Source organism: Morone saxatilis, unplaced genomic scaffold, assembly GCF_004916995.1.
Source record: "Morone saxatilis isolate NCDOM2014 unplaced genomic scaffold, NCSU_SB_2.0 Contig24, whole genome shotgun sequence".
Taxonomy (NCBI): Eukaryota; Metazoa; Chordata; class Actinopteri; family Moronidae; genus Morone; species Morone saxatilis.
In genome coordinates this window covers 22,155,522-22,170,129 of record NW_023339807.1, presented here as the reverse complement: position 1 = coordinate 22,170,129, position 14,608 = coordinate 22,155,522, and the positions used below count along the sequence as shown (strand labels likewise).

The window sequence follows — 14,608 nt, the reverse complement described above, 5'->3', positions numbered from 1 at the left end:
AGCCTTCGCAACAAGTATGTGCAGCAGTCGCAGCAGAGAGAGAGAGAGTGAGTGTGTGTGTGTGTGTGTGTGTGTGTGTGCAGTGAGGCAGGGGTGCCATTTAAAACCTAACAGGCTACAATCTGAGTTTAATCTAGCCAGTGGTCCTGAATATAACTATGGGTAGTCCCGGTGGCTCACCTCCAGTTCGTTTATAGCTCATAAGACTCCCTCTTTGACTACAGCATCTGTGTTCACTCCTGGTGTTCTGTATCACACTTACGAGCTAATTTAATGTGTCCAAACTGACCACTTATGCTTCGGTATAGTCATTTGAGTCTACTGTGAGAAGTTGTGATCTCTGCAAGACTAAAATAAAACATAAGCGCGCTCATTTGTGCTCACTTTTAACAGCTGGTGAACAGGATTGCAGTTTTTTTTTATTTACATACTGGATACACAAAGCTGAAAAACAGAAAGGGGAAGTTGGAGGTAAAACGTGAGGAAGAGACCATGTGTCTGCTCTACACAGACAGACGAGATGGTATCTCCTATCTCTCAGTGACGGCCTTCTGAGCTAGACAGGCCTTCATTGTGGTCAGGTCACATGGATCTTAAGCGATTAGTTCATAGACAGATAATTAATCCGCAACTACTTTCATAATCGGTTAATTGTTCAATGTTGCTGCTTTTCTTTGCCATATTCAATAGTACACTTAATATCTTTGGGTTTGGGACTGTTGGTTAGCTGAACTAGACATTTGACTCCCCACACACTCGCTACACATGTACATGTACATACACGTACGTACATACATTCACACACATCGTCCCTCATTTTTTTTCAAGTTGCACCTTCCTACGATGCACCTGTGACACATTCAGGTGTGCAGAGATTTTTTTTTAACCTATAAACTAGACGTGTAAAACTGTCACCTTGGGCTCTAGGAAATTATAAATGGCATTTTTCAGTGTTTTATGACATTTTGTAGACCAATTGATTAATAGTTATTAAAAAAAGTGTTTGTCTGAGATGAATCCACGAGCATAATGGTTTGTTGCAAGGGCATATGAATGTGGCAGAGGTGATTAGATTCCATTGCTCCCATTTTGGGTTGATTTTACACTTGTATTTAGAGGTATCCCCCCCCCAAGACATCATTTAGAAGAAGAGCTGTACTCGTGTATTGTACTTCACTTGCAAATGGAGTAGTGTGACACCTCAGTGCAAGAAAAGGCTCATGTTCATGTTGACTGTTACACTATCCTCTTTGGCATTGAAGAATGAATGAAATGATCTCTTGAAAGAAGAGACAATAAGAAATACTGCATGTACTTACTGTATGATATAAAGTGGGGACTGAGATTTCACAATATTCTGGGGAAGTCTGGCTCCTGAATCAGTTTACACTGAGCATGTGAGTCACAAAGGCGAAAGGCACGCGTATTAGTGATACTACAAATATTTATTTTATAGTACCAGAATCACCGGTTGTTACTGATATAGCCTCTATGTAGTCGGAATGCAACAAACATCATTATTCATTAATCTGCTGATAATTTACTCGATTAATCCTGAAGAAATGCCCCCCACTCTAGTTTGTACCCTGCTAGGTGATTCTGTTGTGCGCAGCCCCACCTGTTCATGTGAAACTAGGTTGACTCATTGGGTCCACTTGTCAAACCGGTGACCCAACTACCTCCTTAACTTATGCATGTGTGTATCTGTTTTTCCATCCTGTGTGTTTTCAGGCTGAGGGAGCTTTGTGTGAAGCTGATGTTTCTCCATCCCGTCGACTACGGCCGTAAGGCTGAGGAGCTGCTCTGGAGGAAGGTTTACTATGAGGTCATCCAGGTTATCAAGACCAACAAGAAGGTAACTGACCCTGCAGCTGTGGGGTAAAAAGAAAACCTGTTTGCATGCCCGTTTTTTTCTGTTCTTAGCTGGCTTGACATCCCGGCTGCCTCTTAAAGGTCTACTCTAGTGTGACATCTGCCATTTTGTGGTCACTGGCATGTAAAACGTCTCATGGAGTACAAAGAGCGTGTGCGTGTTTTGCATGGGTGGTCCCAGTGGTAATGAAACTCTGAACTCTATCAAACATAGCAGGAACATTTCCACGCTGTCACAGTTCACAGTTTCAGCCACATGAATAAAATAATACACACAAAGTACTGTGATTCAGATGCATGTGAACTTAAATCCTAAAAATGTTGAATGTCATCAGCAGTTGAGCTTTAACCATTTGTTGCACATTTGTTTGTTTTAAAGTCTCTTCATGAATGGGAACTCCACCGATTTTACACATCAAAGTCTTGTTTACAGGTTTTGGGAGTAGTACTACGTATCTGAGAGCTGGGGGAAATCTGATAAATTGCCTCAAGTCATGTCATGTCAGCAACGGTCTGACGGTGGTGTAGAGTTAGAAACAAGTGAGCTTACCAGACCTCTGTAGCCTTCTCCTCAGCTCTGCTTGAGCCTCGCAGCTCAAGGCTATGTTAGCTCCAAGTGTAACTGGCTCAAATCTCAAAACAAACTGTAATCATTAGAGTTGCATTATGGGTATTGTAGGTATCATGTTTCAACAAGGAAGCCAAATCATATTAGTATCATATAGTATTAAAAAAGACAGTATTTCTGCTTCTGTTAAATCAATGTCATTATTTTTTTAAACTGTGCATTGGGAGTATTCTTGTAAAGTTCAACTTCTTATAATATTTTTATAGTTTGCCAGTTTTATTCTTGCTTTTTTCTTGGGTTTTATTTCTTAACCACATTTTCTTTTCTGCATTACCAATAATAATGTTTCCCAGTTGCTTGTCATTTTTATTCCTGTACATGTGTACTGTGTTTTTTTGCCTTTTTTGATGCTCATTATAAACATATGTGTGTTACGTAGTTTATTATAGTTGTCCTGGTCATATCTCTAATCTCTTGGCTTTTCTTTTTTCTTTCTCTTTCCTCCACTGTAGCACATCCACAGTCGCAGCGCTCTGGAGTGTGCCTACCGTACACACCTGATCGCCGGCGTGGGTTTCTACCAGCACCTTCTGCTCTACATCCAGTCACATTACCAGCTGGAGCTGCAGGACTGCATCGACTGGACCCACGTCACAGACCCACTAATCGGTCAGATGCGCAAATTCACACACAGATACAGATATAGAACATTTACGCACACAAGCAGCATCTAATCTCTTACTAAATGTTTTGTCAGAATGATAAACAGGCTGTCCATATTTTAAAAATCTTCGCTTACAGGCCTTTTTCTTTGTCACACTGGTAAAAGCACACGTTTAAACGATAAAATTTAATGATGGCAAAATTCTTTTTAGCTGAGCTGGTTTCAGGATCCTGGTGCATGTTTGTTTACTTTAATGGCTCACAGGAACACTAGAAGAGAATGGATGCATTGTTAACCTAGCCTTTTTCTACTATAACAAATGTTTGCGGTGATAACGGCCTATGACAATATGGTTTGTTTTTAATGCACTGTAGTCAAATGAAAAATGTACCTAAATCCGCTGACCAATAGCTTTTTCTCTTACCATCTTTGCGCCATTCAGATTGTCTTTTCCTGTGGGATGGGTGGAAATCCCATTCAACATGCTATTATGAGTGTTTTCAGAACTTCTGGATTTAGTATTTAATTACTCTGGTGTTTTATCCAATGGAAAGTTTGACCTCATTTACAGTATGTATTGTACGGTCACTTTCCGGATAATGAATAGTGTAATCACACCATTGCATTTACACCAGTTTTTTTTAGTCCGTATCAGTTGTCAGTGTTCCCTTGCACTTTGCAAAGCAGACAAATAGGTGGAGAAGTGCCAAGTCAGTCTATTGTCTGCAAAGACAAACAGACAGGTGCAGGGTCACGCAAGCTTGTGGTACTGTGCATCCTGTAGTCGTGCTTTGCCTCTGATAGGCTAGACTTCCACTCTGTGGTTCGAGACATAACAATATGCAATGCACAGACTTTATGTAAATAAAAACCAGGGGTAAATCGGGTCTGTAATCCCGTCTTCCAGAGTTCCTTGAAACCGTGTTTATAGTAATATCTGGGTGCTGTCTCTAACATTTGTTGCTTTGCTGGAATTTGAGCTTGTTCGTTTGTTACATAACTCCAAGTCGTTTTGGTAAGTGACTCAGCTAAGTGCTTGAAAAAAAAAAAACGCATTGTGTGATTGTTCCCTGCAGGCCGAAAGAAACCAGTGTCAGCCACCCCCAAGGAGATGGAGTGGGCACAGATGGCCTGCCATCGCTGTCTGGTCTACCTTGGAGATCTAGGTAATAACTTGATAATAGAACATGCAGTTAATTCATCTCTCTACCCAGCTTGTAGAGGTGTGAGACAGCATGTGTGTGTCATTCAGCGTGGGAAGTTTTGGCTTAGCTCTAGAGTATAATTGGCAGGAGGCTGTCTGGTTGGTTTAGACTTATGTGACACCGAGATATTAGTATTTGATTGGTTTTACATTAAATATTACAGAAGCAAATGAAATTATGCCTGCACCATTTTAGGTTTGCCTTTGATAGATAAAAGAAAACTGAGCTGAATTAGTGTTCAATCAACATTTCACATTTTGAAAGTGTTTATCTTAACATTTATTATAACTTTTTTCTTTTCTTTTTTTTTTAAATCTTTGTTTCCTCTGCAGCCCGTTATCAGAATGAACTTGCTGGAGTGGAGGCTGAGCAGCTGGCTGAAAGGTTTTACCATCAAGCCCTGTCTGTCATGCCACACGTAGGTGAGTGACTGCATTGTGAGATTTCTTAATGCAACACTTAGCTGTTCCCATGGTCAGGGAGAACCTGGTCAACTTTGTGTTTTCTGTGCTGGGTGAGTGGCAAGAATACTTTTTCTAAAAAGCTGTGGAGATGCTTTCATCAGACATGATTCTTCAGCCAGAAGAAAAACAGCAACACTTACACACACAAATACAACTTCTGTTTACACTACCTAAAGAAATAGTTTGATATTTTGGGAAATCTGCTTATTTGCTTTCTTACCGGGAGAACTTACCTCTCATGTCTGTACGCTAAAGTTTGAGCCTGCAGTACCTTAGCTGAGCATAAAGACTGGGAATGGGGGGGGGGTAAATGGCTAAACGGCTAGCCTGGCTCTGTTCAAAGGTATCGAAATCCACCTACCAGCACCTATAAAGCTCACTAAATTACAGGGCCTAGGGTTACTGATTTATTTGTGAACTTTATTTGAAATATTTTGTTACTCCTTGCTACTGTTATCCTGAGGGGACAAAAGTCAACAAAAAAAAATATATGTATCAAGTTTTACCTGTGAAGTCCTTAAATATTATGATATGTTGTATTTAAAAAAAGAAAGAAAGAAGACTGTCTTTTTACAGATTGTATTTGTGGTCTACCAATCTTAGCTTGTAGCACTGCTGTCTTTATTTTTTCAGATTGAGCAGTGAACATTAGATGGTGATTCTCAGTCCACATCAGGCTATTACAAAAATGAATGTTAACTTTTCTTCACCCGCCTGTCTACAGGAATGCCTTTTAACCAACTGGGCACACTGGCAGGGAGCAAGTTCTACAATGTTGAAGCTACCTACTACTACCTTCGCTGGTGAGGAATGGTTTTGTACAGTTATGGTAACAATTGAACCACAATCCAATAAGTTAAGAGTCTTAACAGATATTTCATCTGTGCATCATAGCATCCAATCAGATGCCCCCTTTGAGGGCGCCTATGGCAACCTGAAACGCCTGTTTGACAAAGCTGCCAAGATGTACCACCAAGTGAAGAAGCAAGAAATGAAGAAGCTGTCTCCATCTCGACAAAGGTGAGGAGGGGGAACTCCTGGGAGAAATATGAGAAAACAATTGTTGATTAGCCCCATATAGTGTATGATGTCTGTGGAGTATTATTAGAGGGTTTTTTTGTACTCCGTAAATTAAAACTTCCAGTTCCAGACCAGTACAACCCAACTCTTTCTGATGTTAATTTAACTGGATTTCCAGACTAATCTGCAAAAATATCCACCAAGTCCTCTGAGCCCTCCCTAGATCATGGGCCCTCTCTGGACAGCAGTGGTAGTGCTAATGGTTGTCACTGCCTTGTAAAAATGAGTCTGCTATAAACAGAATATTTTGTCGTCTTTGTGCTGACATCCCCGAGTAATTTAAATCTATAACTAATCTAATCTTTAATCACATAATTACCGACTTGCTCACCACGCCATCTGAATCACAAAGGCACTCTAAACAGTGGTGGGATAAAGCAGCATCTCTCTGCAGATGGGATTGGATAATTGATGATCCCTGTAGGGAAATTAGATTGTTGAAGCGACAAAAGTAACAGGAATCAGTAGGAAAAAAAGACAAATATTCACAAAAACACAAATGAAAATAAAATAAAAACTTCAAGAGGTCATGCCTGGTGTGTATAGGTCATGTCATGTTGCTTTTCCATTATGGTATCTGAAAGAAGACTTGAAGAGGTTTGCCTGTTCAGATGCATTGTGAGTAATGTGTGATGTTTGTACAATTGATTTACCATCGGGAGTAGATTACAGTTGTGCATAGAGCAATTAAGATTAACAAATTATTTTGCCCCTTGTACAGAAAACAATGCTGTTTTATTTCATATACATGAATAACGCTTAACTCAGTGTAGAAGCGTTTTGCACCATATATTATGTGTGTAACTATGTTTACCTGAAGAAATAGTGACATATTGAAAATGCTTTGCTCCATCATAAATGTGTCACATCTATTATTTTTGGAAATGCTTAGTTGCTTTCTTGACAAGAGTTGGATGGGGATATCGATACCACACACTTCAAGAGTTGCTTGTAGGCTGAATTTTTTTTTTTTTTGTGTTTTTATTTTTTAAAGCTATCTCTCACCATTTCTAATCTTTATACTAAGCTAACCAGCTGCTGGCTCAAACTTCATATTTACTGTAATTGACAGCAATAAGGCAAATAAACGTATTTCCCAAAATGTCCAACTATACTTTTAAATATTATCTTTTAGATAATAGTAAAAGTGTGTACACTACCAACCCTTTAAAGCAGGACTTTCAATGCACCACTGTTTCTCTAAAACATTAAAGTTAAATGGATTGCTCTGCTTTGGTCAAGACATGCTAAATCTGATCCAGAGAAAATCTGTAATCTCTGATTTCTATCATTTTTGCTATGACTTTTTTTCTGCAGATCAAAGGACATTAAGCGCCTTCTGGTGAGCTTCATGTACCTTCAGAGCCTGCTGCAGCCCAAGAACAGGTGAGTGTTTGTACTGTCACTCATTTCCTGTCTCCTGTTCCTCCACTGTTTTCGAACCAGTCCACGGTGAAAATAAACCTTTGGCTTTACTGTATTTTTAAACCATAACCATTCTATTGGTATGTTAAGATGAGGGGGACACAGGCTGTTACATATGTTTATTATTGTCCAATGAACCTAACCTACACCAGTGACTTCATAGTCAAATATTTGTTTAGTGAAGTCTGAACAGAGGTTAACAGTATCCATCTACAGTATCACCACCATGTTGATTCCAGGCAAAGAGTTCACTGCCTGTAAAAATGTTCAAACTACCAACATATTGTACTTGTAGTTCATGGATTAAACATGAAGGACAGCAGATATGAGCACATCATGAAACCTGATCACCCTACTGAACCACTAGTGTTATCTGTACCTCTATTCATTGTTGGGTTTTGTTTACCTTGCATTTTCAGTGCTTCCTTCATTTTCATTTTGTTGCTCTGGGTTTTTGTAGTCTAATGGAGACGGAGCTGACGTCACTCTGCCAGTCGGTGCTGGAGGACTTCAACCTGGTGCTGTTTTACCTGCCGCCACAGCCACATGGTGGCGCTCACCACTCCCCAAGTGAGGAAGAGGAGGACCAGCAGCACGCTGACAGCTCCTGCCCCGTGCTGCCTGACACCCTCGTCTTCAAGATGGTGGTCACTTGTTTGATGGTGGTGCACAGCCTGAAGAGGGGAGGTTAGTGTCAGTGTGAAGTTATAGCTGTTTATTTAGGTTCTAAAATCCAAAGTAGTAAATGTTTTTTTCTATAAGGCCCTTTTTTTTTTTAAAAGCTACAATTTCATAGCTGTTCAATAATCATCTTCAGTGGGCCTGTACATCTACATCAGATGAGGATTGGAATAGTTAGTAGAAGAGGAAGACTACATCTGCCAGACTTAATTTTATGTTTGTAGAGCTGTGCAGTTAACCCAACGGCCACACAACTCTGTCCAAAACACCCACTAGTTTTTTTACCATCATGAGAGGATCTGTGATGGATTGACTCCCAAACTGAAATTTGGACACTAACCTGAATTTTAAATAAATCCAAAAACTGCATCTTTAGGTTTTTGATAACTTACAGAAATGTTATTATAGGCTCATACAGGATACAGGATTACAATGATATTTGAGATCCGATAATGACATATCGGCCGATATATATTGTTAAAATTCTAACAACTGAATTTAACAAGAAATGTACAGGGCAGATAAATAAGAATAAACTCTCTTGTCATCTATTGGCTGATCTCCATACCGATACCATACTGTATATGTGCAAGAGCTAATATCAGCCGATTTATCAGTGGGGCTCTGACTTTTATCTGTACATGGATTACGCTGCTGTGAAATGCTGTCTTGTGGCGGTGATTATAACCAGGCACTTTTTTTCTTCTTGTACTAACAATGTTGTATTGTGTCTTTAGGATCAAAGCAGTACAGTGCATCGATAGCTTTTACTCTGGCGCTCTTCTCCCATCTGGTGAACCACGTCAACATCCGGCTGCAGGCTGAACTGGAGGAAGCGGAGAGCCAGGTGCCTCCACTTCACACTGACGCCACAGGTGAGGAGGAAAATGACCCAGCCGGTGTCAACCATAGGTCAATGCATCAATCTCAGTGTATCCTTTATAAGCAACATCTTTTAGTATTAAAGTGCTGCTCTTTGTGGTTCATAATGTAATCTTATGAGACAACTACAGAAGTATGTGAAGGTTTTAAGAGTCAAGTGCAATTTAAAGTTGAATATATTTATTCACACTTTCAGGATCAACCCAGTGGAGGGCATTAGTTTTGTAAGGTAAAATATGTCATTAGAACAACCTGAATGAGAACAAAAAATGAAGTGTTTTTTTCTTCTTTCATCCAGATGACCTGGAGATGAGGGATTTGTCAGCTCCACCGACAGATCGCCCGGATGAGAAGCCTCTGCAGAATGGCTCCCTGGAGCAAGAAGATGATGAGGAGGAGAAGGATGAAGATGGCTGTGAAAAGGTTGGTGCCAAAAAGCATAGCAGTGTGGAAGAACAGCGCAAATTGGAGGAAGAGAAACAGAGACAGAAGAAGAAGTACACCCGCCTCTCTAGACTCCGCCGACGCCGCTGTGCCCGCAAGGACACCCGAGGAGAGGATGAAAGCGACCTGAGCGAAGGCTTTGAGAGTGAAGAGGACGAAGACGATGATGACGAGAGGAGGGCTCACGCTGATTCAACAAGTGGCACCGCGACAGGGACCCCGCCCAATCCTCCACCCATCAGGAAGGAGACTAAGAGAGACCACCTGGGTGAGGAGGGCAGCTGGGAGACTGGCTCAGAGGAGGAGGAGGAGGAAGGAGGAACGGCGTTTGATGTAGAGACCGACTCGGACATGAACAGCCAGGAGTCCCGCTCAGACTTGGAAGACATAGAGGACACAGAAAACTCAGACAACTTGGAGGGTCAGGCGCGGGAGCACCAGGATGAAGAGGAAGAGGAAGACCAGCCCAAGGAAGAAGGAGGTGACAGGGACGGTGACACACCTCCGACCACTAACGGACCTCTCATGCCCAGCGACTCCAGCATCAGCAGTAACCTCCAGGCCATGTCCTCACAGCTCTTCCAGGCAAAGCGTTGCTTCCGCCTGGCGCCAACCTTCAGCAACATGTTGTTGAGGCCTCAAACCTCATCTTCCTCGGGGATTCCCACCCCTACTGATGCCTCTGCTCCCCCCTCTCAAGAGACACCCCCTCCTCCTGGGGATTCACCCTGCGATATCAACCCTGGTACTGCCAACGGAACCAATGAAAATGGTAATGTGGTTTTTGCCTCAATGTCACATATAATCCTTTTATTTACGGTTACTTATTCGAGACATTCTCTAGTTCATCTGTTCCTTTTTTAATGGATTCATGGAGAACTCAAAATGTGACCTTTTTGCTTTGCTTCTGCCTCCTCTAGACTTGGACTCTGATTCAGAAGGCAGCCAACACAGTACACAGTCAGTACATAGTGAGAAAACCCTCTTGGAGAAGCTGGAGATCCTAACCAATCAGGGGTTGATCCAGGTGGTAAAGGTCTTTGTTGATTGGCTAAGGACAAACACCGACATCATCCTAATGTGTGCACAGGTGAGGGGCCCGAATGTCCTGCTTTGTCCATGAAACTTTAACATTTTAGGACTGTATTTAACAAACTGGTTTTCTTTGCAGAGTTCTCAAAGCCTGTGGAACCGACTGTCTGTGCTGCTCAACCTGCTACCAGATGGCAGCAAGATGCTCGAGGCTGGTGAGTTACTGACAGACTGAAATGCATAAAGATTAACTCCTGTATAGCTCAGTGGGCACAGGATGGCACGACAGTGTCTATGTTTTAACTCCCACTGGGTCCCTCTAATACTAAAATGGGCTTTGAGACACTAAGTGAAGACATTACCTAAATCACTGTTGAGGGTAGTTAGATGAGAGGACTGATACCACTCTTGTCTGTACTTATGAGACTAAATATAAACCTCGAGCTAGCAGGCAAAACAGCTTCCCTGGCTCTGTCCAAAGGTAAAAAATCCACATGCCAACACCTTTAAATCTTACTTATTAACATGTTTTATTTTAGTTTGTTTAACCCATACAAATTAAATGTAAAACTGACAATTTGTGGTTGTTTCTTGGCCAAGCCAATGACTTCCTGGCAATCTCACAGTGAGGACAAGACTCCACTGGCCCAACCAAAAAATAGCTTTGGTATCTAACAACCCAAAAAAGTTTTCTACAGATTAAGCTAGCATGATATAAATGTTAATTAGTGAGCTTTAGAGATGCTGGTTGGTAGATTTCTTTTAAAACAGCTGGACACTGAAATAATTTATAAATGATAAAAAGCATGCCAAAAGTATTAAATTGGGAATCTTGAAAGAAATGTGTTCCTGTTACTGTGTGCACTCACTTACAAACAGTGCTAATACTGCCAGCTCTCACAGCTGGAATATTTGTCTCCCTGTGTGATTTTTTTTTTTTTTTTTTTTACACACTAATGACTGTGCTCTTCTACTGCTTGTTTATTTGTGTTGTACTGCAGAGCTTGGTCTGAACGCAGAGGTGACAGAGCTGTTAAATGAGTGTGAGCATCCCGGTTTGGTCCAGAGTCTGCTGCTGCCGGAGGATTTGGCTCTGCGGCACCTGCCTGCTCTCAACGTAGCTCACCGCCGCCTTGATTTTACTCGTCGCAACCCCTCTCTGAGCTCCCTACAGGAGGTACACACGCTGCAAGCACACATACATACACACACAGGATTCAGCTTGTACAGATGTCTTGGCTAAAACAGCTCCACCACTCAAAATGCCAGTTGTGTTGCCTTTTTTTATGAGCCAGTAAGTTTGTTTTACCAAAACAGTATGATTATCTTAGACAAAATAATTTTAGTGTACAATATCTCAATAATTACTGAAAAGAATCCAAAACTTATTTTAGTTTAAAAACACACTTACCACCCATTTAATGCTGCTTATGTTCATTTTATGTGATGGTGAACTAAATATTTTTAGGTTTTGGACGGTTGGTCTGAAAAAACAAGCAATTTGATGACACCACATTTTGACTTTTGGCCATTTTTCTCTATTTTGTTGACCAAACAATTAATTAATCTGTAGCTAAATTGAAAATGAAAGTTAATCCTTTGGTAAAGCCCCGAGTCTTGCTGACTAATCACAACCATCTGCAGTGTTAAAATGTGTACTAACCGTTGTCAGTAATGACGGTAATGAAAACCAAAAGTATCTTTGAACCTGCATTAATGTATTTATTTTATAGCCACAAGCATTAAACACTACATTGCTAAATTATCATCTTCATAACGTTGTTGGCAAACAGATGCTTGATTACACATCATGTTTCTGGCCATAACGAATATAACTCCAACATCTACTCTCCTTTTAGCTCTGTTTTGCACTCCACTAACTTTTGATGGATATTTTTGGTTCTTTAGTAGCTTAATGGTCCATGTTCATCAGGTAGTAATTTTGTTTGTTGGCTGTTTGGGGTTGGGCAGGTAGTTTACAGTTGGATTGGATATTATTTTTGCTGAAAATAGCTGCCTGCTGCAGCCAAAAACAACAATAATGAGAGTAGTAGGACTGAACACTTTGTGTAGAGCTGAGGAGAACTGTGCGTCAGGGGATAGCTTTAGCTACAGATAGTGATCTCTGTGGGGTTATCACACCTTTTACATGGCATGACATGTCATTTGACCTATTGGTAACATACCAATATTGATTAGAGCAGCTTTAAACTAATAGTGTGTATGTTGTATATTTATGATATATAGGTATCTAGGTCTTTTATGATCTCATTTTTATCAGGACATGTTAAGAGACTGAAACATGTTAAAACACAAATTATCTTGGCTCCACACTCAGAAAATGGGATAGTTGGGTTAAAAGACCGGTTTTCAAATCAATCATGCGTAGTATAAAAGTTTTAAACCATGTTCTCTCTCTTTCCTCCAGTGTGTGGTGCGAGTGTGTTGCATTCGCAGTTTTGGCCACTTCCTAACAAATCTCCAGGGCAACGTGCTGCACTTCAACCCGGAGGCGGGAATCTTCACCAGCATCAGCCAATCCGAACAGGATAATCTGGTGCAGCAGGCCAAGGCACAGTTCCGAATGGTGAGTGACATCCGCACAATGACCAGAAGAACCACAGGGGGCTGGTATACAGTCAAGTGTCTTTATTCTGTGTGCCATTTAGACAGTGTTTTGTAACGGATGACCTAAATAAATGTGAAGAATGTTTAATTAATGACTTTGAACCAAAATGATTTGAGCAAAGCAGCTGTGCCTTTTGATGTTGACTTTCCTGTCTCTATCTTTATTTGTCCAGGCTGAAGAGGAGGCTCGTCGAAATCGCTTAATGAGGGATATGGCCCAGCTTCGACTACAGGTTTTTAATATTATCACTCTGTCCACTGACTGTTTACCCGATCTGTGTTTCCTTAGCTGTGGTACAGCATAGACAGCTGTGTGCGTATCCAGCCATCACTAGCAAAAGCTCCTAGTCTTTGACAGATAGAAAATGTTGAAAAAAACCTTTCTTTTTCATATGGAAGGAAATTTACAAACAAATTGTAGAAAGATAATAAAATTGCCTTTTTTATTGAGTTTAAGATCCAAATTCATTTGGATATTTGCTGTTGTGAAGTATAATGTTTGGTAGGCATATGATTTAGTTGACGTTAATGTGAACCGGCTGACATTAAATCTCACTGAACACTCACTAAAATCATCTGATGGAGGTAATGCAAATGTATAGGAGTCCTGAGATAATCATATTTCTGTCATCATAAAACCCACATATACATCTTACATTAATCACACATTAACAGCTGTTGGGGCTCTTTTTTTTTTTTTTTTTTTTGGTCTGTTTTTTTCTTTGCAGTTGGAGGTGTCACAGCTAGAGGGCAGCCTTCAGCAGCCTAAGGCTCAGTCTTCCATGTCTCCGTACCTGGTGCCAGATACAGCTGCTCTCTGCCAGCATCTGAACCTCATCCGGCAGCTGGCCAGCAGCGGCTGCTTCATCATCATCATCCCACGGACAGGTCAGTGCACTGCCTCACCCTCGGTTTGTCCTGAGCAGCATGTTGTGTTGTGTTCAGGCCCCTGTGTGTAGCATTTGCCCCACCGATATGGCCTCAAACAAGGAAGATGGTCATTCAAAGATTTTAATGAACTGGTTATTTTTAGTTGGTTAATACATCTGTCTGCTTTCAGCCACTTATGCAGGTCCAAGTCGCATTAATAAAATCAATTATGTCATTCATTAGGAATTATTGTTACATACTGCAGCTAAGTACAAAAAAAATTAAGTAACTCTAAGCCTTTTCATCATACTTCAGACTTTGGCTGGTATAATTGTTAAACAGGTAATTGCATAACACCATTATTAAAAAGGTCTTAAAGGTCCCTGGTATACTCAAACACATGGCTAGACACAAGTTTGTTGCAAAATAAGGGTAATTACTGCAGCCATTTAGCCTTAGGTTTTATTAATCTGAAGTTTGCATGTCCAAAAGTCTTTTTAGTGTAATGGCTTCAAAACCCAATATTCAACCTAATTTAGCTTTTCTTATCTCATCACAGATAGATGCTTCTTTCTTATGTTTGGTGCCGAGTATTATGTCACACTTAACTGCACGTTAAAATATTAGTATTTTGTTGTTTGTAATGCACAAAACTACAAAAAGTCTAGAAGTCATGTTGGTGCTGAGACTATTAATTTGTTAACAATAAAGCAGTAAACGGACGTTAAAACCATCTTCAGTAGTTTTGATAATAAATTAGTTGATTAAATGATTTATCAAGCAAAGTAAAATA

At 40.6% G+C, this 14,608-nt stretch overlaps 1 protein-coding gene across 1 annotated transcript in view; it reads left to right on the top strand.

The window, feature by feature from the left end:
* smg5 (SMG5 nonsense mediated mRNA decay factor) overlaps positions 1-14,608 on the top strand; it is a gene marked incomplete at its 5' end in the record, with an annotated part of 18,824 nt that continues 4,216 nt past the window's right edge. The window contains 17 exon segments of the mRNA XM_035672047.1: positions 1-14; positions 1,732-1,855; positions 2,953-3,109; positions 4,181-4,270; positions 4,642-4,731; positions 5,498-5,576; positions 5,668-5,793; positions 7,171-7,239; positions 7,739-7,965; positions 8,697-8,834; positions 9,140-10,057; positions 10,206-10,375; positions 10,457-10,532; positions 11,319-11,494; positions 12,746-12,904; positions 13,119-13,178; positions 13,674-13,833. Of these exon segments, the coding sequence (XP_035527940.1) occupies positions 1-14; positions 1,732-1,855; positions 2,953-3,109; positions 4,181-4,270; positions 4,642-4,731; positions 5,498-5,576; positions 5,668-5,793; positions 7,171-7,239; positions 7,739-7,965; positions 8,697-8,834; positions 9,140-10,057; positions 10,206-10,375; positions 10,457-10,532; positions 11,319-11,494; positions 12,746-12,904; positions 13,119-13,178; positions 13,674-13,833 (2,833 nt within the window).